At 39.8% G+C, this 23,563-nt stretch overlaps 1 protein-coding gene and 1 non-coding gene across 4 annotated transcripts in view; one reads left to right on the top strand and one right to left on the bottom strand.

Annotated features, from left to right (window-relative positions):
- The first annotated feature begins 3,697 nt into the window (after positions 1 to 3,697).
- On the top strand, positions 3,698 to 3,767 carry Trnas-uga (transfer RNA serine (anticodon UGA)). Its single transcript has one exon. It is a non-coding gene; the product is annotated as a tRNA-Ser (tRNA).
- Positions 3,768 to 10,828: 7,061 nt separating this feature from the next.
- Tada2a (transcriptional adaptor 2A) overlaps positions 10,829 to 23,563 on the bottom strand; it is a 53,958-nt gene continuing 41,223 nt past the window's right edge. For all 3 annotated transcript variants that reach the window (XM_078042392.1, XM_078042394.1, XM_078042393.1), the window contains 6 exons: positions 21,639 to 21,749; positions 19,982 to 20,053; positions 17,823 to 17,955; positions 16,841 to 16,884; positions 14,056 to 14,129; positions 10,829 to 11,692 (listed from right to left, as the gene is read on the bottom strand). In XM_078042392.1, coding sequence (XP_077898518.1) covers positions 11,507 to 11,692; positions 14,056 to 14,129; positions 16,841 to 16,884; positions 17,823 to 17,955; positions 19,982 to 20,053; positions 21,639 to 21,749 — 620 coding nt within the window. In that variant the 3' untranslated portion in view covers positions 10,829 to 11,506. The remainder of the gene's footprint in view (positions 11,693 to 14,055; positions 14,130 to 16,840; positions 16,885 to 17,822; positions 17,956 to 19,981; positions 20,054 to 21,638; positions 21,750 to 23,563) is intronic.

Genomic DNA, 23,563 nt, shown 5'->3' with positions numbered 1-23,563 from the left:
TAGCATGAAGAATCATCATCAGTGAAGAGGAGGGAGATGGGCTAAAATAGAGTACATGTGGAGTGTGCTATTGACTTAAAGATGGAGAGATTAAGAAAAGTAGGAAGAAGTGCTGAAGTCAAGTAATAACCATGTAATGATTGTACATATGCCTGTGGGGAGGGAGGTGCTTTCTGTCTTTACAGAAAGAGGAAGTGTGGACTCATGTTTGCCTCTGCCAAAAAAAGGGTCTGTAAAGTATGCCGTTCCAGACTAGCACTGTCCAATAGAACTTGGTGTGACCACTAACATCTTCATTGTCCAATACAGTATCAATATAGTAGCCCCACTAGCCTTAGGGAGCTACTGAGCACTTTAAATGTAGTTAGGGTGAGCAAGGAACTAAATTTGTTATTTTATTCTATTTTAATCAGTTCAAATTTAAATCTTACTGGACAACACTTTTTTTTGGGGGGGAGGGGTGGTACCAGGGATTGAACCCAGGGGCGATTAACCACTGAGCCACAAAATGAACGGTGGTATAACCAAGAAATAAAATATTGCCACCACCCTAGAAGCCACTTGTCTATTCCTCTCCACTCTATCCTTCTTCCTTGTCCCACCTCACAAGTAAAAACTACCTTAAATATTAAATATTATCATTCTTCCCTTGTTGCTACTATCTGTATATCTATATCTTAACCAGGGGTCAGCAAACTATGGCCCACAAGCCAAATCTGAGCACCACCTATGTATGTATGACCAAAGTTGAGAATTTTTTTTTTTTTTTAACAGATGAATGTTTGTGATCAATTTGATAGGGAGCACCCACCTTGAACACCAATTAAGCAAAACATTATCTCCCTGTTATTGACTGAATTGTGTTCCCCCCAAAAGACATGATGAAGCCCTAAACTCCAGCCCTTTTTTATATTTTATTTAAAGACAAGGTCTTGCTGAGTTGCTTTAGGACCTCGCTAAATTGCTGAGGCTAGCTTTGGACTTGCGATCCTCCTGCCTCAGTCTCCCGGGCCTCTGGGACTACAGGTGTGCATGATGGGGCCCAGCTTTCTTTGATTTGGTTTGGTACTGGAATTAAACCCCAAGGTGCTTTATCACTGAGTTACATCCTAGCCCCTTTACTTTTTTGAGGCATGATCTCACTAAATTGTTCAGGTTTTTGCTGAATAATTGAATCTGGCCTCAAACTTTTGATCCTCCAGCCTTAGATTCTCAAGTCACTGGGATTATAGGCATGCACTACTGCACCTGGTCTGGACAGAACTTTCTAGAATATAAATATGTGAGTTTATGGGTGTCAATTATTTTAGGGGTCATCTCCTACAAAAGTATGATTTGGGCCCAGCAAAAGTTTGGGTCTTCCTGACTACAACTAAATAAACAGTTCTTTAGAGCACTGCAGCATCTGTGCTAGATGAGATTGATTTGAGTAAGCAAATAAAGAGTGGAGACTTCTTCTCCAATTAGCTTCTGATGTCTTCTTTCTTTTCTTTTCTTTTTTTTTTTTTTGGTACTGAGGATTGAACCCAGGGTGTTGTGCATTCGAGGAAAGCACTCTACCAACTGAGCTATATCCCCAGCCCTGATGTCTTCTTTTTTTCTGAACATATTCTCACTGGTTGGGCAATAGGCTACTTAGAATATACTTTTATGGGTCCCTGAGAAAGAATGGTTGCATCTTCCATTCATATCATTGCCTCTTGCTAACAAACTGGCAATAAACTGAGCATAGGGCACCCACCTGTAATCCCAGCTACTTAAGAGACTCAGACAGGAGGATGGCAAGTTCAAGGCCAGCCTGAGAATTTAGTGAGACCCTGTCTCAAAACATTAAAAAAGTTGGGTGTGGTGGTGTATACCTAAAATTCTTAGGAGGCTGAGACAGGAATACTCCAAGTTTGAGGACAGAATCAGCAACTTAGCGAGGCTATAAGCCTTTTAGTGATACACTTAAAATAAAAAAAAGTTTAAAAATTTTGTTTGGGATACTGAGGATTGAACTCAGGGGCACTCGACCACTGAGCCACATCCCCAGTCCTATTTTGTGTTTTATTTAGACAGGGTCTCACTGAGTTCCTTAGTGCCTCTTGCTGAGGCTGGCTTTGAACTTGCAATCCTCCTGCCTCCGCCTCCCAAGCCACTGGGGTTACAGGTGTTCACCACCACACCCAGCAAAATAAAAAATAAGTACAGGTAATGAGACTCAGTAGTTAAGCAGCTTTGGGATACAATCCCCTGTAAAAAAAACAAAACGACAAAAAAATTTAAAAAGGGGGGTGGGGATGTCAGTGGTACATACCCTTGGATTCAATACCAAAAAACAAACAAACAAAAAAAAAAAACCTGGCAACAGCTTTGCTTTACCTGTCAGAATTGGATAAGAGCAGTGATCAGGACACTTCAGTCTACAGAAGTTTGATTTCAGGGAGCCATTAGGTCTTGTGCCTCACAGGTATTTCAAAGCCTACTCACTAGTGACTGTAATTACAGTTTATATATATGCCACTGATGTCTATAAAGATGCAAATACCCTAAGAGAAGCAAACATTTTTAAAACTACTGTCCTTTGACAGGTTTGAGAGGAACAGTGGTCACCAGGTATCTGGGAGAAAACTCGATGCATGTGGGAAAAATAAAAGAATTAGCAGGACAGAAGTCTTAAGATACATTTCATCTACTACAGAGGTTTGCCTAAGGCGTGCGCTATTTCAGAAGATGTAAGAACACCTATATAAGGACTAACTAGGTTTTATTACATGAAAAAAGGCTTTAATCTTCTATTTTTAGTTTCATAGTTCTCATAAAATTAATTTTCTAGTAATAAAGAAATGTCATATTACAAACGAAAAAAGGAAAATAAAAGAGAAAAAAGCATCACCATCACTTTATTAACAAAACAGTGATTAGCACCTGAATTTGTCTTTTTTCTATGAAAGATTTTTTAGTTTTCTTTACACAGTTACAATCATAATATATAGTTCTGTAACCAACATCAAGTTTCTTGGACTAGGCATTACATAAGGGAACACTACAACATGTCAAGGATAACTAGGTAATTTGAAATCTGTCTCTGAAATTTTCTACCTTTAATTCAATACCAGGGCTACGGCAATGATGCAGTGATGAGAATTTGAAGATAAACAGCATCCATGCACAATACACCTCTGCTTCTTTTTATATTCTGTGGCTCAGATTTCAGTGTCTTTCCATGTGACTTTAGCATGATATGAATTATGTGGTACAACCTGAATGCAGTTAAACGGAACTAGCAAAGGTTCAAAGGGAAAGAAAATGAGATGCCAGTTGTGTTGTATGCCTTATGTGATATATACCTTATCCCCCCACTGTTCATCTTTTACTTTTGTAGTACTTGTGAGTGGAACCCAGGGCCTCACACTTGCTAGGCAGATGCTCCAGCATGGATCACATCCCTCAGCTTTATTTATCCCATTTAATCTTTGCCAAACCCAGTCAGGTAGGGATTATCAACCACACTTTAGACTGGAGGGTTAAGAAATTTGCCCAAGGTTGCATATTACTAAATAGCAGAACAAGGATTAGTACTCAGATTTTTCTAACACACCAGGCAGGTAAACAAAAATGTCAAAATGTCAAAAAAGTAAAAAATCCGTACTTTTTCCTCAATTATTTCTTGCATAAACCCTTCATTTAAAAGTGAGTGTTTAAGAGGGCTAGGGATATAGCTCAGTTGGTAGAGTGCTTGCCTTGAATGCACAAGGCCCTGGGTTCGATCCCTAGTAGCACCACCAAAAAATCCCACACAAAACAAAAGTGAGTGTTTAAGCCAGGCATGGTGGAGCATACCTTTAATCCTAGCAGCTCAGGAGGCTGAGGCAGGAGGATCACAAGTTTAATGCCAGCCTCAGCAACTTAGCAAGACTCTAAGCAACTTAATGAAACCCTGTCTCGAAATAAAAAATAAAATAAAAAGGGCTGGGAATGTGGCTCAGGAGTTAAGTGCCCCCCACCCTCCTTCATAGCACTGGTACTTTTTTTGAAAGGAAAAAATATTTTTAAAAAATCTTCTTTAAAAAGTAGAAAGAAGGGCTGGGGTTGTGGCTCAGCAGTGTGCTAGGTGCTGGGTTTGAGCCTCAGCACCATATAAAAATAAATAAACAAAATAAAAGGTATTGTGTCCAACTACAACTAAAAAATAAATTTAAAAAAATAATAGAACAAAGAAGGCTGAGGTTGTGGTTCAGTGGTACAGTGCTTGCGTAGCACATGTGAGGCACTGGGTTCCATTGTCAGAATCATATAAAAATAAATAAAGGTATTGTGTCCATCTACAACTAAAAAAAATTTTTTTTTAGTGAAGAAAGAAAATATTCCCCTCCCCCAAGAGTTAGTTACCTATAGTGATGATAACACCACCATAAAAGGTAAAAGACATGCTTTTAAAGACACCTAATGTAATTAATGCTGCTTTGCATAACTTCCTACCACACCAAAGAGGAAAAACCTGGTCCTACAACAGGGAAGTACATGTACACGTCAACCCAAAAGCTTGGAGACTTCCCTCTGGTTATGGAATGCTACCCATAACATCCAAAGCCGCTGACTATGCAAATGATGAAGTGGAATGTGATAGTAGAGCAGCAAAGGTTCCCAGATGGGTTAAAAGGCAACATCTAACCTCCTGAGTTGCCCATCTGCTCTTGCTTTGCTAAATAGTAGCAAATTTGTAACAGAAAGTCAGTAACCTCAAATAATTCTTCACCAGACTCAAGAAGCATACTTCCGTATAAACATACCCTCTGCATTGTGTGTCTCCAAAGCCCTGGGGCAGATAGCATATCCTGGATGCTAATTAGGGGTATCCCTTTTCATCAGAGGGCCTCTAAGCTTAGGGCTCCTATATCCTCCCCAATTTTGCCACCTGTGCTGGAAATCCCATGCTTTGTCTTTCCTCTTCCTAGTTTCCATGGAGACCCAACAATTTACTTTTTTCCCAGTCTTAGCCATGGTTATTTTTAACTGGAAAACTCTGAGCCAGGTCACAGCTGGGATCTGGATGATGCAATGACGTCTATAGCCACCCTTCTCTCCCACAGATGGACGCCTTCTTTTCTGCAGTTGCTGGGGGCGGAGGCACTCCTGGGAGACTGTGCTCTCAAAAGCGTTTTTTGCTTTACATCATGAAGTTAAAACCCATGCCCTGACTTAGATCTGACAGGTGTCCTGAATCTGAAGCTGTGTACACTCAGAACTAGGAGAAGATTATTATTTTTTTTGGGGGGGGGAGTGGGGGGATCAAGGAAAAGTTGACATTGCTTTCAGCTGTCTGGCTACAGTTTAGGTACATGGGGGCTCTGGCTCCTATCCCCCAGCAGAGTAGCTTTATCTGCTGCAGATTGCTCTTGATTAAAAAGAGGATTCTAACATGGGACAAGGTGGTAACAGGTGGAAGAGCTGTTTCCCATCTCTCCCGACAACAACAGCAAATGCTTATGTTATCAGGGTCAGAACACTGCTGCCCTCAGTCACAGAAGATTCACATCAGCCCACCCATCCTTGATACCTGGCAGCCAGTGCCTTCAAGGCATATCTGAACTTTTCATACTCCTTTTCAACAATTTTTGGGAGAAACTAGTCAATTACCCTGAATGCTGCCTATGTCAACAATGTGATCCCAGATACTCAAAAAAGGCCAAGGGAGGAACATGGTAAGTCAAGACCAGCCTGGGCAAGGACAACTTAGCAAGACCATGTCTCAAAAGGGGCTGTGGCCCCAGCACCACAAAAGAAGAAAGAGAGAGAGGAGAGAGAGAGAACGAGCGCAAGAGAGAAACAGAGCTCGAGCGCGAGTGAGCTTAACCAATGGTTAATGAATAAATTACAATGATTGATTTAAAAAAAAAGGCGGGGGGTGGGGGGCTATGGCTGTAGCTCAGTGGTAGTGTATTTGCCTAGCACATGCAAGGTCCCAGGTTCCAAGCCCAGTACCAAAACAATAAATAAGTTCCACATCCCAGAATCCATTTTTTTTATTTCTTAAAACGTTTCTGTTTTCAAGAAATTCCCTACATGAAGGGTGATAATGGGGTGGGGGGAGCAAATCAGTTTTTCTATTGTTCAGTGGGAGAAATGAGAGGCTAGGTCATTTCAAACAACTGGAAACGGAAGTACCCTTGGGAGAGAGCTCTCCTAACAAAAGAGAGCTGCATTTGAAGTGTCATGAATTGGAACTTAGCTGTCAGTTCACTGAATAAGAGGTGATAAGATGACAACATTTCAATCTAAGAAAGTGCTGGTTTCTTAAAATGATTATGAGGTCTTCTTTCTATATTTCCTAAGATGTTGATTCTAGTCAACGTATTCTGAACCAAGGCAGTAAGCCATCTGGAATTTTTTTCCCCTACATAAGACCTCAGGAGTGATCATACTAGATGAAAAATCATTGCTTTGATGGGTGTGGTAGTGCACACCTGTAATCCCAGTGACTCCAGAGGCTGAGGCAGGAGGATCCTAAATTCAAGGCCAGCCTGTGCAATTCAATGAGATCCGATCTCAAAATAAAAAATAAAAAGGGCTGGGGATATAGCTCAGTGGTAGAGTGACCCTGGGTTCAATCCAAGTAGCACAGGGAAATGTAGGAAAAAAAAAAAAAAAAAGAGAAGGAAGGAAGGAAGGAAGGAAGGAAGGAAGGAAGGAAGGAAGGAAGGAAGGAAGGAAGGAAGAAGAAAAACCATTGCTTGGCTTAGAAGACAAGATGAATTCAACCCAAGATTAGTCTGGTGCCACAGAAACCCACCTCCTGTGCTCCAAAGTAGATAATGAATGCATCAAATTCAATTATTCAGCCCTAAAAGATATAGAACAATTCTGAATTCTGGGCTAGCAAAGTTTAAGCACTGGGTTTTCAAAGACAAGGGCAGTGACCTTTTTTTTTTTTTTTTTTTTCCTCTTGGCTTTAGGTTTTAAGCCTTTAATCTTCACTGTCTATATTCTCTCTCTTTTTTGGGGGGAGGTGTAACCAGAGATTGAACCCAAGTGTGCTTAATCAAACTCAGCGATACCTGCAGCCCTTTTTTATATTTAGAGACAGGGTCTCACTTAGTTGCTTGCATCCTCGCTAAGTTGCTGAGGCTGGCTTTGAACTTGAGATCCTCCTGCCTCAGCCTCCTGAGTCGCTGGGATTTCAGGCATGTGCCACCTTGATCAGCACTATCTATATTCTTATCCCCACTTTATTACCATTACTACAAGGAAAGGGCATGTGATGGGTAACAAGCAAGTAACTCATTGTGACAAAGCAATTTTAATGTCAGAGCGAAACATTCATCCTTCCCTCAAATACCTATGTTTTTGATTTATAAGCTTGGCTGATCAAATCAAAGGGCAGCTGATACTCTTTCACTGTAGTATATACCTCTACTACTGGAAGCCAGGAGAGCAGGCAAACGATGAATAGAAAAAGAACTTCCTTCCATTACACATGGAAACTGTCCACTCTATCCCCTCCTCAAAGGCAGCACACTAAGACTTCAGTGCTGATGCCTGTTTCCAGGACAGGCTACTTAGGTTCTAAAATCCCCCAAATTAAATGTTCTTTACTATTCTTCCACTCCTAAAAGTCCTATGGCAACATAACTTTGACCATACAGGCTGCTCTAATCCTTCTTGAGTTCTGAGATCCTGTTCAATTTCATTCAAAAGGGCTAATTATTATGTCTGATCAAAGAGGGATCATTTACCTTAGTTGGGCCACCTTTTCTACACAAGACCAACAGAAATGAGCCTGGTACAGTGGGGCACACCTATAATCCCAGCAACTCTGGAGGCTGAGACAGGAGAATGGTAAGTTTGAGGACAGCCTCAGCCTAAGCAACTACCTCAAAGTAAAAGATAAAAAGAATTCGGGCTGGGGATGTGGCTCAAGCGGTAGCGCGCTCGCCTTGCATGCGTGCGGCCCGGGTTCGATCCTCAGCACCACATACCAACAAAGATGTTGTGTCCGCCGAGAACTAAAAAATAAATATTAAAAATTCTCTCTCTCTCTCTCTCCTCTCCCACTCTCTCTTTAAAAAAAAAAAAAAAAAAAAAAAAAGAATTGGGGATGAAGCTCAATAGTAAAGTGCCCCTGGGCTCAATTTCTAGTATCAGAAAAATCAAAAAAAGACCACAGAAATGGCAATATCCCATTGTACCTGAGATAAGCACATTGGAAAGGAAAACAAAGCTCCCAGTTCAGTAATTCAAACAAGTTAAAAAAAAAAAAAAAAAAAAAAAAAAAAACAGAAAGCATTCACAAAGACATACTTAAAAAAAATGGATGGGTGATGTTGCAGAATGCTGTTTAGAACACAGATCACTCTCCTGCCTAGAGATGGATAGAAAAGTGTTTTTTTTTTAAGTAAATAGGGAATGTGTAATTTGGGCCTCTGATTCTTTTGTTTCTGCAATACTGAAGTTGGAACCCAAGGCCTCATGCATGCTAGGCAAGTGCTCTACCACTAAGCCATGTCCCCAGCCCTGGGCCTCTGATTCTTCACAGCAGAGATTTTTGTTCTCTGATTACATATTTCCTAAATTAGAATAACTTATCAATTGGGATTGTGTTTTTACTGATGAATACTATCAATCTTCCTACTTTTCCAGTTAACTCACCAGCTGAAGAAGATTTCAATGACTGGTTTGCTTAATTGAAGTTCAGGTTTTAAAAAGGGTGGGGAGAAAGGTAAACGAGGAGGATAGAAACTGGAACCCAGGAAAAATAATCTGTAAATATTTCATATTAACTGATCTCAAGAAACAGTCTTGGTCTTTGAGTACAGGAGAGACTCATTACATGGAAAGAAATTTGTTTTCTATTTCCTACCACTGGGAGAGAAAGATATGCATAAAACTCCACCAGAAATCATTTTTTTAATATTTATTTTTTAGTTTTAGGTGGACACAATATCTTTATTTTATTTTTATGTAGTGCTGAGGATCAAACCCAGTGCCTCATGCATGCCTGTCGAGCATACTACCACTTGAGCCACATCCCCAGCCCCACACCAGAAATCTTTATTGTTAAATTGGAATAAAAATTCTTGAGTTCTGTGATCCTGTTCTTTATTTATACTGCTGAGTTTCCAGAGTAAACTCTCCCTCTTTTGAGCTGATCTGGACTAGGAGTGACATCTAATCAGTGGAGTTGGTTTATGGCCAACCCTGCCTAAAAGCAAAGAAGGAGATCCAATGTTTTTGGAAAGACCCTTGCCAGCTCTGGTTTTTTATTACTAAAAAGTGGCCTTCTCTAGGGGATGACACAGAAGGAAATAATGTATTTAAGATACTCACATCGGATACCAGTAAGTGCTCTTTCATTATAAATGCAAAAAAATTAGGACTCCTTTCAAGAGTACTCCTCACCCAAAATAAGGCTAGACCTTTGAGAAACCCACTAGGGATACTAGGTCTTAAATTTTGCAAAGCTGGGTAATAATCCTACTTTCTAAAATCTAGTCATTTGTTATTGCAACTTTATTTTCCTATCATTATTTTTTTTTTAAAGAAAGGGAGAGTGAGAGAGAGAGAGAGAGAGAGAGAGAGAGAGAGAGAGAGAGAGAGAGAGAGAGAGAGAGAGAGAGTTTTTTAATATTTTAGTTTTCGGCGGACACAACATCTTTGTATGTGGTGCTGAGCATCGAACCCCGGCCGCACGCATGCCAGGCGAGCGCGCTACCGCTTGAGCCACATCCCCAGCCCCCCTATCATTATTTTCAACCATGTTTTTCTCCTCCTCAAATTTACTGATTCTCCACCCATTTTTCAGCACTCAATTTTTCTGAGGTTTCTATCAGTCTGTCCTACTAACCTCCCACTCCTAACTACCACAGCTGCCCCTTGTGTTCTAGCCAAAGACATCTCTTGGCACCATTTTCCTTATTCCCACTGCTGCCCCCACACCATCCCCCACCTCCTATGTCTAGAACAGCCTCCCACTTCCATCTGCCATTTTTCTCTTGCCTCTTGATCTTACCATTGCCTCAAAACCCACCTCTCCCAAGAAGCCTCCCTTAATCAAGATGAAGGATTCTGCTCTGATGGCTACTGTGTCCCAAATTTTCAAAACATGAAATATGTTTCTTAAATAAGAGGCAATTCCTTCATAACTAACCAGGGTGATGGTGGTGGTGGAATATGTTTTCTAGAGATAAAACTATGCAAAAAAAGAAAACCATTTCCACAAACCATCCTTTTCAAAGAATGGAATTCTTCTATTTAAATTCTCTAAAAAGTATCCTTTTCACTTTTCATCCCCTATATGATGTCTACTAGCAAACTGCAAGCATATTTACATCAGTCAAAACTTTGCACTGATACTCCCAACAACCACATACTACTCATATGTTTGAATGTTAAAGGAACTGAAGAATCATTGGCTATTGGAAGTGATCTGTGCAGATTCTGCACAAATTTCTATATACGTTTTGCTTCTAGCAGAAATAAGATATCCATGAATTTGGCTTCTAATTTTACAGAAAGGTTTGACGTCCAAGTTTCAGTTGTGGTGGTGCTACTCATCCCATATCTAGTGAGTCTTGTATATGAAGCTGTTTTACTTCTGTTTTAAAAGCAGCTTTTATTGTAGGCTAGCCTTTCACCATAAGAAATTAGGGTTCAGGTCTCAGTCCAAGCAAAGCTGAGGTTAATTGCATCATCTCCATCCTCAGGGACCTGGTATCCTGGGAAACCCTGGGTAAGAACAGGGTGAGTCCAGGACACACATGTTAGGAGAGATGGTGCAGCGTGACGGGGCGGGCATCCAACACCCTAAGTGTGCTTTAGTTACCAGAATATTCGACACATCCACAAATTAAATAGCAAAAACACTTTAATCCATTAATTCTAAAAATAACAGAGACATTTTATATCCGGTGCCACCTCCTCAAAAGTCTACTACAGATCAGACAGCCACACTGCAAAGTACAAAGTCAGACATCAGAGATGCAGTTTGGGACAAGAACATCACGGGGAGATATTCCTCCTCTTTGCTTATAAACATAAGTTTCAGCTTAAAAAATCCTTAGAAGAGAGCCTTTCTCATGCTCTCAAACCTTTCTCTTTTATTCTAAATATCTCTGCAATGTCTGAAGGCAAAACAGATAATCAGCAAATAGCTCTCAAGTACAAGGATCTGAGCTAAACTCCTGGGAATAAACACTGTGGTTTGGTTTGGTTCTATTTCTACCAACACTGTGATGTGAGGTACTATGGTTCTTGTTTTAGTTACAAGAGGTGTTAGGAATAAATGCCCACTCACATTTAATAATAGCTTATCTAACACACAACTCTGCAGCACAATACCAACATAGGAGTGCTTTAAAGCAGGGTAAAGAAGAAAGCAGACATTAATACAACTGAAGGTTTCCTTTGTCCTTCCCCTCTTTTTACAATGATAATTTGGATGAAAATCAAACTCTTCAGAATGCTTACTGTCCTTTGACCCACCACATTCCAAACTTCTGACTTGTGATCCCAAGCCCTTGGAGCCTCAGGCTTTAGTGATGTATCCTTCTCGGATGAGGAAATCATAGATTTTCCGGGTTTTGTTCACGTCTATCTTGATGAGTGCTCTTGCCTGTGCCAGTCTCAAGCCTCCTTGCTTGTTACATTCGTTCAAAAGAGCAGATTTGTATTCTAAATAGGCTCCAGGGACCAACCTCACCATCTGACAGAGCTGTAAGACACAGCAAATTTAATAAACATTAACATCTGTCTTTCTCATAATTTAATCCAGCAGGTACAGCAAAAAACAAAAAAGTGACATCAACTTCAAACTATTTGTAGGAGCTGTTGAGTGGCTGGACCACATTCCACTTAGTCTGTTCCTATCTGGAGACCAACACTACCTAAGGATAGACACCCAGGAAGAAAAAAATCAGGGTGTGATGCTAGGAGAGCCTATAGCACGTGCAGGCTGGCTCAGGGGCCTGGTTCTGTTAGGAAATACATGTATGTGTTCCTGAGGAGCCTGGCTCACTCAGGTGTGGAGCATTAAATGCCTGGGTGGAGGCCCAACACCATCCCAACACTCTGTCCAGGAAGAGCCACAGAGCACAGTGGGGACAGAGTATAGGTGCTTAGATTCCCAAGTGTGAATCACATTATTGTTACTACTGTCATTAAGGAGTAGTCCCTGTTTTTGTGATTACATTTCCTACTCTGAGAAGAGGCAACTTTAACTGCTAAAAACCTAGAAAGGTTGCTCAATTCCAGTTCACCTGCCATTATCTAGCAATGAGTAGTCTGAGGTCACCATTATGTGGCTAAGGATAAAAATATTTCCAGGCCATTCAAAATTTTAATCAGAACTGGCCTGTGACTTTCTTAAGCAATATGTAGATAAAATATGTACCTCCTTCTACCTCCAAAATAATCTTTACCATTCCTGATGGATAAAACAGAACTGCACTACAATGGTTCCTTGTGACATGAGCTAATGCCACAGAATGGCAGGTGGGGGACTGATCTTGGGAACTGTAAAAGGGGTACGTGAGGAGCAGAAAGGATGCTTCTCTGTTGAAATATGGACTTCATGTCTCAGACATATCCTGTTGAAAATCTGACAAGGGCAGAGTGTGTGCGTGAGAGAGAGAGAGAGAGAGAGAGAGGGGGGGGGGGGGCTCGTGAGAATGAGAGAGAGAGATATGAGAGAGAGAGATATGCTGGGGATAGAACCCAGGACCTCAGGTATGCTAGGCAAGCACTCTATAACTGAGTTACATTCCCAGTCCCACTATATATATAAAAATTAATGTGTGACTAGGGCTAGGGACATAGCTAGTGGTAGAACCCTTACATAGCATGTGCAAAGTTCTGGGTTCAATTATCAGCACCACAAAACAAATGAATAAAGTTAATTTGTGACTATAGAAAGTGGTATACAGACAGTCCAAAAATGTTTTAAGTGAAGGTTACATCGTTGGAATAAGTACAGAACTTCTCAAAGTGACCAATCTCATAGGAAATACCTATTTTCATGTAAGTTATTTTAAGTTTATAAAAAAAACTTCATTTACATAAAGTACCTACTGTCTGACACAAAGTAAATGCTCAGTAAATAAGAATCATTATTATCTAATTGACATTATCACATGAACTTCCCCCAAAAGAGGAATGGTAGCAGGGCAAAGAAAGTTTTTTTGTTGTTGTTTGTATTTGGCACTAAGGACTGAACCCAGGGATGTTTTACCACCACATCTCCAGTCCATTTTATTTTTTATTTTGATACAGCATCTTGCTAAGCTGCTTGGGACCTCACTAATTTGCTAAGACTGCTTTTTTTTGATACTGGGGATTGAACCCAGGGGCACTCAACTACTGAGCCACATCCCTTCTCTTTTTTATATTTTATTTACAAACAGGGTCTCACTGAGTTGCTTAAAGCCTGGCTAAGTTGCTGAGGCTGGTTTTGAACTTGTGATCCTCCTGCCTCAGGCTCCCAAGCTGCTGGGATTACAGGTGTGCACTACCATGCCCAGCTGAGACTGGTCTTGCTTGAACTTGCAATCCTCCTGCCTCAGCCTCCCAAGTCCTTGGGATTATGGGTATGCACCACCATGCCTGGCAAGAAAAGAGCTTTCTGAAACCTACCAAGGATAGCTCCTAGACTACTGGGACACACTAGACCTGTGTACATGTTAGATGAGCAGGGCAAAATAGGCTTGATACTGTAATTTTTTTTTTTTTTTTTGTATATGTGGTACTGGGGTTTAACTACATCCCCAGTCCTTTATATATATATATATTTTTTTTTCAATATTTTTTTAGTTGTAGTTGGACACAATGTCTTTATTTTATTCTTTGTTATGTGGTGCTGAGGATCGAACCCAGCATCTCACACGTGCTAGGCGAACACTCTACTGCTGAGTCACAACCCCAGCCCCAGTCTTTTATATTTGAGATAGTTCCCCAGGCTCCTAAGTAATTGAGATTACAGACAAGGGTATCACCATGCCCAGCTTTTAATAGGCTTCTCATAACAAGTAAATGAATAATCAGCCCGTATTCTCTTCCCCAAAGTCCCCTTCTTTTTGTTACCTCCTTTTCTTTTTCATTCAGCTTTTCTGTGCCAGGGAGGCCAGTGAGATTCAAGGGTGGTGCACTCCGTCTACCTACAAGACACAGGCAGGAAAAAAAACACAAAACATGTATTTCATAGGAGCAACAACTGCTCTGGTATAAAGTATAACAAAGTTCGAAGCACAGACCAGTTAGGTGTAGGATCAATACATCAATCTGCACTCAACCTGTCCCTCAGGCCTGTTTAGCTAGAAACATGCACATCCCAATATTCACTTGAAAATAAAAATGAGGGACTGGAGATGTGGCTCAAGTGGTAACGTGCTAACCTGGCATGCTCCGGGTGCTGGGTTTGATCCTCAGCACCACATAAAAATAAAAATAAAGATGTTGTGTCCACCGAAAAACTAAAAAATAAATATTAAAAAATTCTCTCTCTCTTCTCTCTGTCTTAAAAAAAAAATAAAGTAAAAATGATAATTCACATGTCCTTTGCTCTGCCAAAGTACACAATCTCATATATCTTAGCATGTAATATGACTGCTCATCACAGCAGTTATGATCCATTTCTTCCTACCACATAGGAGACTAAAATCCGAAGCCCAAATGTCATTCAGTAGAAAGGACATCCACTGCCTAACTTGACAACTGATAATGGAAATAACAACTCTGCAGGAGAGACATTCCTAATCCTCCCAACTATGCCAGCAAGACAAGGTAAACATGGTAATTAACCAAATACCATGTGCCTTCAGATCAAAGGCAAACTGTTAGGCCAGCAAAAGGCCCTTCTTATTAATATGTGAGAGAATATCTGTTCCTTTCAAAGGAGCCCTGTTTACCTAAAAGATACACACACAGGAACAATAAGCCATTATATGGCAAAGCAGGAACTAAGGTCAACTCACATACCTGAGAAAGAAATCCAAACAGGAGATCACTGGCCAGGCCAGGATGGGAAGTTTGAGGTGCAAGTTTGGGGTGGCAGCGGCGGGAAAGGTGGGGGTGGGGGGATTGGGTGTATTTTGAATGTATATTTGAGATTAATGTTCTAGGGGTGAATGGAGTGAGTTAGGCAAAAGAAAATGTAGAATACTATATTAACAAGTTTTATGGGGAACATCTTTTACAGAAAGAGAAGGGACTATTTTAAACTGCTCTATTGGAAAAGAGGCTCCTCTATAATATCAACAAAGGCAATAAGGGCTTACCCTAAATGCTCAAAAAAGAAGATAAAAATCATATGGCATCTCACAAGTCACCAGAGGCTGGCTACAAGCAGTGATGCCAGGCTTTCAACCTTTCATTACCTAAAGAGCAACTCCCAACAGTAAGAAAGCAGGGTCTCCTCAACCTAAATATAAGGGGTGAGGAAAACTAACGCTAGCCTAAAAACAAAAACAAAAAAACAGTGAATAAGTGAGTGCATGTGGTCAAAAAACCCCACAAATACCAAAGCTGTGTAATCATGTTAGCCAGTTCATTCATTTTAATTAGCCAGTATTAAGTATTCTGTATTTAGATTGCATGGAAGGACTGGAAATAAGAAAATTAGAAAATAAAACATGGATTTCATTGTCTTGACAACTCCCTAAATGGCTTCTTTTCCTCTTTTAAGTATTCAGAAATAATTTACTTAAAACAAAGGGGGGGAAATATTATTCATCAAAGAGCCTTATCTGAGCCCTATCTAGATTCTGAATATCATAAATAATTTAGCAAAGTACATTGTTGGGAGCTTTCAAAGAATGGTAAAAGAACAAATTATTATTATTATTATTTTTGGTGCTGGGGGCCTTGTACATTCGAGGCAAGCACTCTACCAACCTGAGCTATATCCCCAGCCCCATGAATTGCCTTTTTTTTTTTTTTTTAAACATTTTTATTTTTTAGTTCTTGGTGGACACAACATCTTTGTTTGTATGTGGTGCTGAGGATTGAACCCGGGCCACATGCATACGAGGCGAGCGCGCTACCGCTTGAGCCACATCCCCAGCCCCATGAATTGCTTTTTTTTTTGAATTTTTAATATTTATTTATTTATTTAGTTCTCGGCGGACACAACATCTTTGTGTCTTTGCCACATCCCCAGCCCCCATGAATTGCTTTTTGACTACTCTATTCCTACTCAGTGGAATGGTCTGTATATTCTTATTAGGAGAAATGGCTATCTATCTACTATGGAGTAGAGGGAGATGATAACTAGGAAAACAGGCAAAGAAACACCACAATCTTGGTTCAGAGCAACACAAGTAATACCTTCCCAAATCCCTAGTCATTGATTTCCAATCACCAAGAGCATCAGACAGCATATGGCTTAATCTTGCTTTGTAAAACTAATCTCAAAAATAGGACATACCCAAAGAGTTAAAGTTTAGAAATAGAAATACATAAAGTCTATCACTTATAAAAAGCCTGAAGTTTCTGGCAAGTAACATGTTTCTTTCCCCATATCAGAAAGATTTTTAACTTATCTTGTATGAGATGCATCTCAGAATCTGTGGTAGATACAACAGCAGTAAACAGACTGTGAAAACTAGTAAAACAAAGAAGCTACCTTTCTAGAATCCTTTCTTCACCTGTCTTTGTACTCTGGTTATAAATTAGCCGAACATTTGATTACTATTAATCCACTGAGAAGAGGAGGACTGCTGGATCACCTCTCAAATACAAACTTCACAATCAAGACTTACCTGGGGCTGGAGGCTGCTAAGTGGTAGAGAGCTTGCTTATCATCCACAGAGCCCTGAGTTTCATCCCCAGCACCAAACATACAAAAAAGACTTGCCTGGGAAATAATTACCTGAATTCGAAGCCATCGGAATGGAAGGAGTCAGCCCAGAATCACTAAAACAAAGAAAAGGAATTTAAGCTTAGGTCATATCAAAGAAGGCAATTTCCAAAAGTCCCTATGGGACTTTATCAGGAAAGTCACTTTGAAAAGATATAATAAGATAAACTACATAATGTTTTATAGGATACCTTACTATACTGACCAGGAAAGAAAATCTCTTCTGAGGGAAAAAAATTCCTTGGATTGGCTAAGGAAAGTTTGTTAGTTTGTATGAAATAAGAGCTCTTAGCATGGAACATCCCAACAGCATTCATGGAGAAGAGAAAGGAATGTGATTTTCAATGCAAATCATACAAGGAAAAAAAAAAAGGCACAGGTGGAAAGCTAGGCAGAACATACTAATTTTTAAAAATAAGATTACAATAGGAAAGTAGGATTGCAGGAGGCCCAGTTGTTTCTTAATTGTCAGTGCTGTACTATTTCTGAGATGAACTTCTAAAATCTTTTTGAAAACAACTGGGGAGCAGGAGGGTAATGGGGATTGAATCCAGAGGCACTTTACCATTGAGCCATATCTCCAGTAAATAAACAGAATATCCACAACAGTAAACAGACTGTGAACACTGGTAAAACAAAGAAGCCTTTTTGTTTTTTATCTTGAGATAGGGTCTCAGTAAGTTGCTTAGGGCCTCAAACTTGTGATTCTCCTGCCTCAGCCTCTCAAATCATTGGGATTACAGGGGTACTCTACTGGACCCAGCTGAATTTTTTTTTTCTTTTTTAATTATGGGACCCGTCATTACATATTTGTATATACACACAATATAACAATATAATTTGGCTAATATCATTCCCTAGTATCTTTCTGAATTCTTTTAGCTACCCAGATTTTATTACTTAGCCATCTCAGGTGCCCACAGAATCTGAAACACATGTGAAGCTAAAGTGTTCCAGAAGGAGTGCTTCCCCACCCAGGTCTTGAATTGCTCACATGTCAGCTTGCCGACGGAGCCACTGTTGGCAGGCACTACTGTCCTGGATGTACTGGAGAACTTCAGAGAGCATGGTGCGTTTAAGGCGTTCTTCTTCTCTCGTCTTCTTTAGGTGATCATACGTTCTGGCACCTGGAGGTGTAGAAAACACCATGACCACAACAACAATGCAGCAGAACGCAAGGGCCTCTTAACCAATCAGCAAACAAAAAATCTTTTTTTTTTTTTTTCTGCAAAACTGCATTCACTATTATTATTATTATTGAACTGGGGATTAAACACACGGTCATTTTATCCCCAGTCCTTTATTATGAACATAATAATTTTATTTATTTTTATATGGTGCTGGGGATCAACTCAGGGCCTCATATGTGCTGGGCTCTACCACTGAGCCACACCCTCAGCACTACCACCCCCAGTCCTTTTTAAAAAAATATTTTTGAGTTATACATGGACACAATAACTTTATTTTGTTTAATTTTATGTGGTGCCGAGGATTGAACCCAGTGCCTCTCACGTGTGAGGCAGGCTCTCTGCCAGTGAGCCACAACCCCCGCCCCCGCCTAATCCTTTTTATTTGTTATTTTGACAATAGGGCCTCACTAAAGTTGCTGAGTCTGGCCTCCAACATGCAATCTTTCTGCCTCAGCCTCCTAAGTAGCATGTACCGCTGTGCCTGGCTAATTTTACATTTCCAAAATGGTTTCTGTTGTTAAAAATAAAGACTATTACACTTGAACTTATATCCATAGAGCTATGTTAAGAAGCTAACTACTTTTTATTTTTATTTATTTAAATATTTATTTTTTAGTTGTAGTTGTACACAATACCTTTATTTTATTTATTTTTATGTGAGCTGAGGATCAAACCCAGGGCCTCGCACATGCTAGGTGAGTGCTCTGCCACTGAGCTACAGCCTCAGCCAGCTACTTATTATTTTTTGAGACAGGGTGTTGCTAAGCTGCTGAGACTGGCCTTGAATTTATGATCTTCTTGTCTCAGTCTTCTGAGTTGCTGGTATTACAGGCATGCACCACTGTACTGGGCCATAGCTACTTCTTGTGTGTAGTGGATGATATCTTTTAATTACCACAGAAACTTCAAATATGCAGAAGAAAGGAATGCTATAGATCACTCCAACAGCAATAGTAAAACAACAGAAAACAGCCTGTATATGCGCTGGAGTTGTGGCTCAGTGGTAGAGTGTTTGCCAAGTGTGAGGCACCGGGTTCAATCCCCAGCACCACATAAAAAACAAACAAACAAAAAAACTAAACTAAATAAAGGTATTGTGTCCATCTACAAATAAAAATATTTAAAAAAAAAAAAAAGAAAGAAAATAGCCTTTATTAAGGATTTGCTGTGTGCCAGGTGCTATGTTTTTCCATACAATCTTTCTCTTTCTCTCTCTCTCTCTGTTGTAAAGGGATTAAACCCAGGGGCACTTAACCACCAAGCCACATCCCCAGCCCTTTTTTAATTTTTTGAGACAGGGCCTAGCTAAATTGCTGAGGCTGGCTTTGAACTTGTGATCCTCCTGCCTCAGCCTCCCAAGCCACTGGAATCACAGGCATGTGACACTTTGCCCAGGCACACAATCTCTAATTTAGTCTTCATTCTAAGAGACTCAGAAAATGAAAACCTGAACAGAATTACAGAGTCAGTAAACAGTGGAGTCAGAATCTAAACCTAACCTGACTAGTTTTTTTTTTTTTCTGTGCTGGGGATCAAACCCAGAGCATCACATAGGCTAGGCAAGCACTCTATCACCAAATTATCTGAGTTATATCCCCAGGCGTAAGCTGTATGGTTTTAACTGCAGTAATACACTGCCTTCCCATACGACCTGGCTTTACTGTTAACTTGATCTTGAAACTTTAGTTTCTTCATTAAACAGAAGTAACAGTACCCCATAAGTTTGTCATGAGACACTAAATGACATGATGCATCCTACATCTAAAGCACCACTCTCTTTTCTATGTGTTATGACTTTTATGCTACCTCAGATAATCTATATAATGATATTTATAGGGATTTAACAGATGAAACTTTTCTAGAAAGATTGAAAATTCATTCTGAAAAAGAAAAGCTTAATTTAAAAAAATCACAACCCCTTTGAGAATCCCTGCAAATAAAGATGCCCTTTTTATATACTTACTACAAAAATTGGTAATGCCTGCTGTCCTATATTCCTGGAGCCGCTTGATTTCCCTTCGAAGTTCAAATTCCACTGTTTTCCCCAAAGAACAAAGAAAAAAAAATTTGAAAAACAAAATCAACATCAATAAGTACTTCTGCTGTTAAGCATTTTCAGTAATTCTTGTCTTACATAAAAAGCTGGGCAATTTCATCTAGGGAATCCTTTTTATTGATAATCTTTTATTAGAAATTTACCCAAAAACTGAGAAAAGCCTACTCTAAATGTCTCAAGCTGCCATCTCCAAATGCAGTAGCTGGAATTTTTTTTTTTTTAAATTTTCTCCTAGAAAACTTAAATTGGCTGAATTCATGTGTCCCCCAAAGTAATGAATATAATTTGTTAAATAACCAAGCTTTCCTGGTCTATCTATTCTCTCTCAAAATTTTTACTCATACAACCAAGTTTGTGAAACCCATCTCTGGTATTACTTGATGTTGCCCTAATGCAAAAGAATAACAAAAGTTCTCTACTCAAGTCCCAGTTAGTTTCTTTACAGCTTTTCTCCTATAGGGACAAAAGAGCATTGTGTTTTCCATAAACCAAAGATTTCTGCCTCCTCTGAGAACATAGATCAGGTTGCACTGCTCATGTTATTATGTGAAAGGGCATTCAAACTTGGGTGCTTTTGAAACAGAGGATGAAGGAAAAGCCTGGACAATTCATGGGGTGTAGTTCTTTGGAGTGACACATAAACCAGGGATGACACAAACTGGGACAGGAAGTAAAAGATCAGTCACTGAGAATGCCAACCAGACAAGGTGTTTGCTGAGGACAATCAACCTGGCTCAGATAAATGCCTGTGATGCTTCCTAAGAAATATTTGCGTGAAACAGGGTAAGAGCCCTGGCAAAGAACCACCCAGAACAAAACTAAAGGGCCAAATAGATTTCATAATAAAAAGTGTAGAAAAGTCAGCCAGTCCATTCTGTCTTAGGTTAGGCCTTACTGACCTCACTTCAATTTTTTTTTAGTAAAAAATCAAAATATAAAATGGATGACCTCCCTCCAGAATACCAAAGAAAAGCAAGAGAATGATGGAAGTACAATTTCCATGAGTCATCCAACTCTGTTCCCATTTTTGGTACTGGGGATTGAACCCAGGGGCTGGCTATTAATAAATGAGCAACAATCCCAGCCCTTTTTAAAAATTTTCATTTAGAAACAGGGTCTCCCTAAGTTGCTGAGATTGGCTTTGAACTTGGGATCCTCCTGCCTCAGCCTCCCAAGCTACTAGGAGTACAGGTGTGCGCCACCACACCTGGCTTCAGCCTCCCATTTTTAAAACTACTTTTTTTTTAATGTTTATTTATTTTCTTAGTTGTAGTTGGACACAATTCATTCATTCATTCATTCATTCATTCATTTATTTATTTTTATGTTGGGCTGAGGACTGAACTCGGCTCCCGCCTGTGCTAGATGAGCACTCTACCACTGAGCCACAATCCCAGCCCCTTAACATCCCTTTTCTTGCTCTCACAGTTCCAAATTTATTTCAATAATAATAAAGGGGAGTAGAAACAGACATATCCATGTTATTTACTTCACATAAAACACACACACACACACACACACACACACACACACACACGTTCATTAAGGCTCAAAAACCACCTACATGCATGGCTTTCAATGAACTTATCATGTTCCACTGGACCCACAATCCTTGCAAATCGCCTCATTGTTTCATAAAGGTCTTGAACCTCCTTGGGATAACGCCGTTCCATTACTACAGAGAAAGTAAAACATAACTGTGTCATTGGAGAATGTACGGATTCCCAAGTTGGCCACATTTTTCTCCCCCTCACAGAAGTGAAATGGAAGAACATTATTCCTGACCTCATATGACTAATTTACCCATGACAGGAAGCAAACAGAAAAGCTAAGAATGCAAAATACTAATCATAGTGACTGCTCCACAGCATCTCCATAAGGATTATCACTGGAGATCATCTCCATCACTAAGCACTAGTGACTTCTCCCACCCCACTGTCTTTTATCTGCACAGGCAATGCTATAGTAATGGGAAAAGATTAATGGTAGATCTTGCATTCTCAGAAACATGTTGGCTAAAATTTCTGGAATTACTACCCAACAGGATAACTAGGAAATTGCAGACACAGAATCTATCGACAGATTAGCCTAGAAAAGTATGTTCTTGCTCACATGACCCTTGTGAAATCTCCCTGTCTAAAAATATTCAGGTGAGGTATATATTTCTTCATTGCCCATAGGGGTTACTTTGCCTTTCTCCAGACCAAATTAACTAGTTCACCTTAATTAACCAATGAAGTTATATTTTGACAATTATCATGCAAATAAATGGTCACATATCCAACAGAGCCAGGAGCAGCAACTCTGGGGATCTCTTTTGATCAAATCTCTAATCAAAAGAGTAATATTTACAAAGATGATGAGGAGTAAAACCAATCAACAACTGGTAAGTTGATGTGGCCAGGAGCTCTGATTGCTTTTCAGTGATTTTAACCATATTCAGTAGTAACTAGGTCAGCGCTCGCGCTCTCTCTCTCTAAAAATTTTTGGTGCTGAGAATTGATCCAGGGCCTTGTGCGTGCAAGGCAATCACTACCAGCACAGATGTATCCCCAGCCTAGTTCAGTCTACTCTTGAAGTAAAGATAATTTTTCACATATGACAGTTATTTAAATTGCCTTTATTTTAGATGAATTTCTTCACTTAGAAGACACATTCTTATCTACTTCACTTAGAAGAGACATTCTTATCTACTAATTCCAGGAGTTTGTTTTAATTTTTTTTTTTTTTTCTTTTTGGTGGTACTAGGGACTGAACCCAGGGCTTCATGCTTGCTATGCAAGCACTCTACCATGGAGCTCCAGCTCCAGCCTTCCATCTTATTAATTTTTATTTTGGGACAAGGTCTCACTACATTGCCCAGGCTGTCCTCAAACTTTCAATCCTCCATCCTTAGCCTCCCAAGCAGCTAGGTAGGTGTGTACCACCATGCCTGGACTAGGAGCTGACTGAATAAATACAGACTGATTATTTCTTTCTTACTACCAAACAAAAACAAAACAGAAATCCCAACTCATAACAAGGATAACAACAAAGAATCTGAAATGAAATTGGAAAAATAACTTTTTTTGTTTTACCTTTACTTCTGTGTATATTTGAAAATGCCCATAATAAAAAGTAGGGAGAAAAACTACCAAGCTATCATTTTTTTCTGGGGGCGGAGGGAGGCCATTAAGCTTTTTTACCCTCCTTTCCCTTGCTCTGACAGTTCCAAATTTATTTCATAAAAATAAAGGGGAGCAGAGACAGTAGTAGATTTTTTTCCTCCAGTACTGGGATTGAAACCAGGCTTTACGCATGCTAGGCAAGTGCGCTACCACTGAGTTATATCCCCAGCGCTTTTTATTTTATTTTGGAATAGGTCTTTTTTTCTGTGTTCCTCCTATCTGTTTTCCAAGTAGCTAGGATTACAGTTGTGCACCACTTTGTCCAGCTGGAGTAAATCTTTAAGATCTGAAGGGAAAGAACCTTACCCATCATACTAAGGTC

The sequence above is a fragment of the Ictidomys tridecemlineatus genome, chromosome 3 (genome assembly GCF_052094955.1).
Source record: "Ictidomys tridecemlineatus isolate mIctTri1 chromosome 3, mIctTri1.hap1, whole genome shotgun sequence".
NCBI classification, from domain to species: domain Eukaryota; kingdom Metazoa; phylum Chordata; class Mammalia; order Rodentia; family Sciuridae; genus Ictidomys; species Ictidomys tridecemlineatus.
The sequence above is the reverse complement of the archived record's forward strand: the minus strand, read 5'-3'. Positions and strand labels throughout refer to the sequence as shown.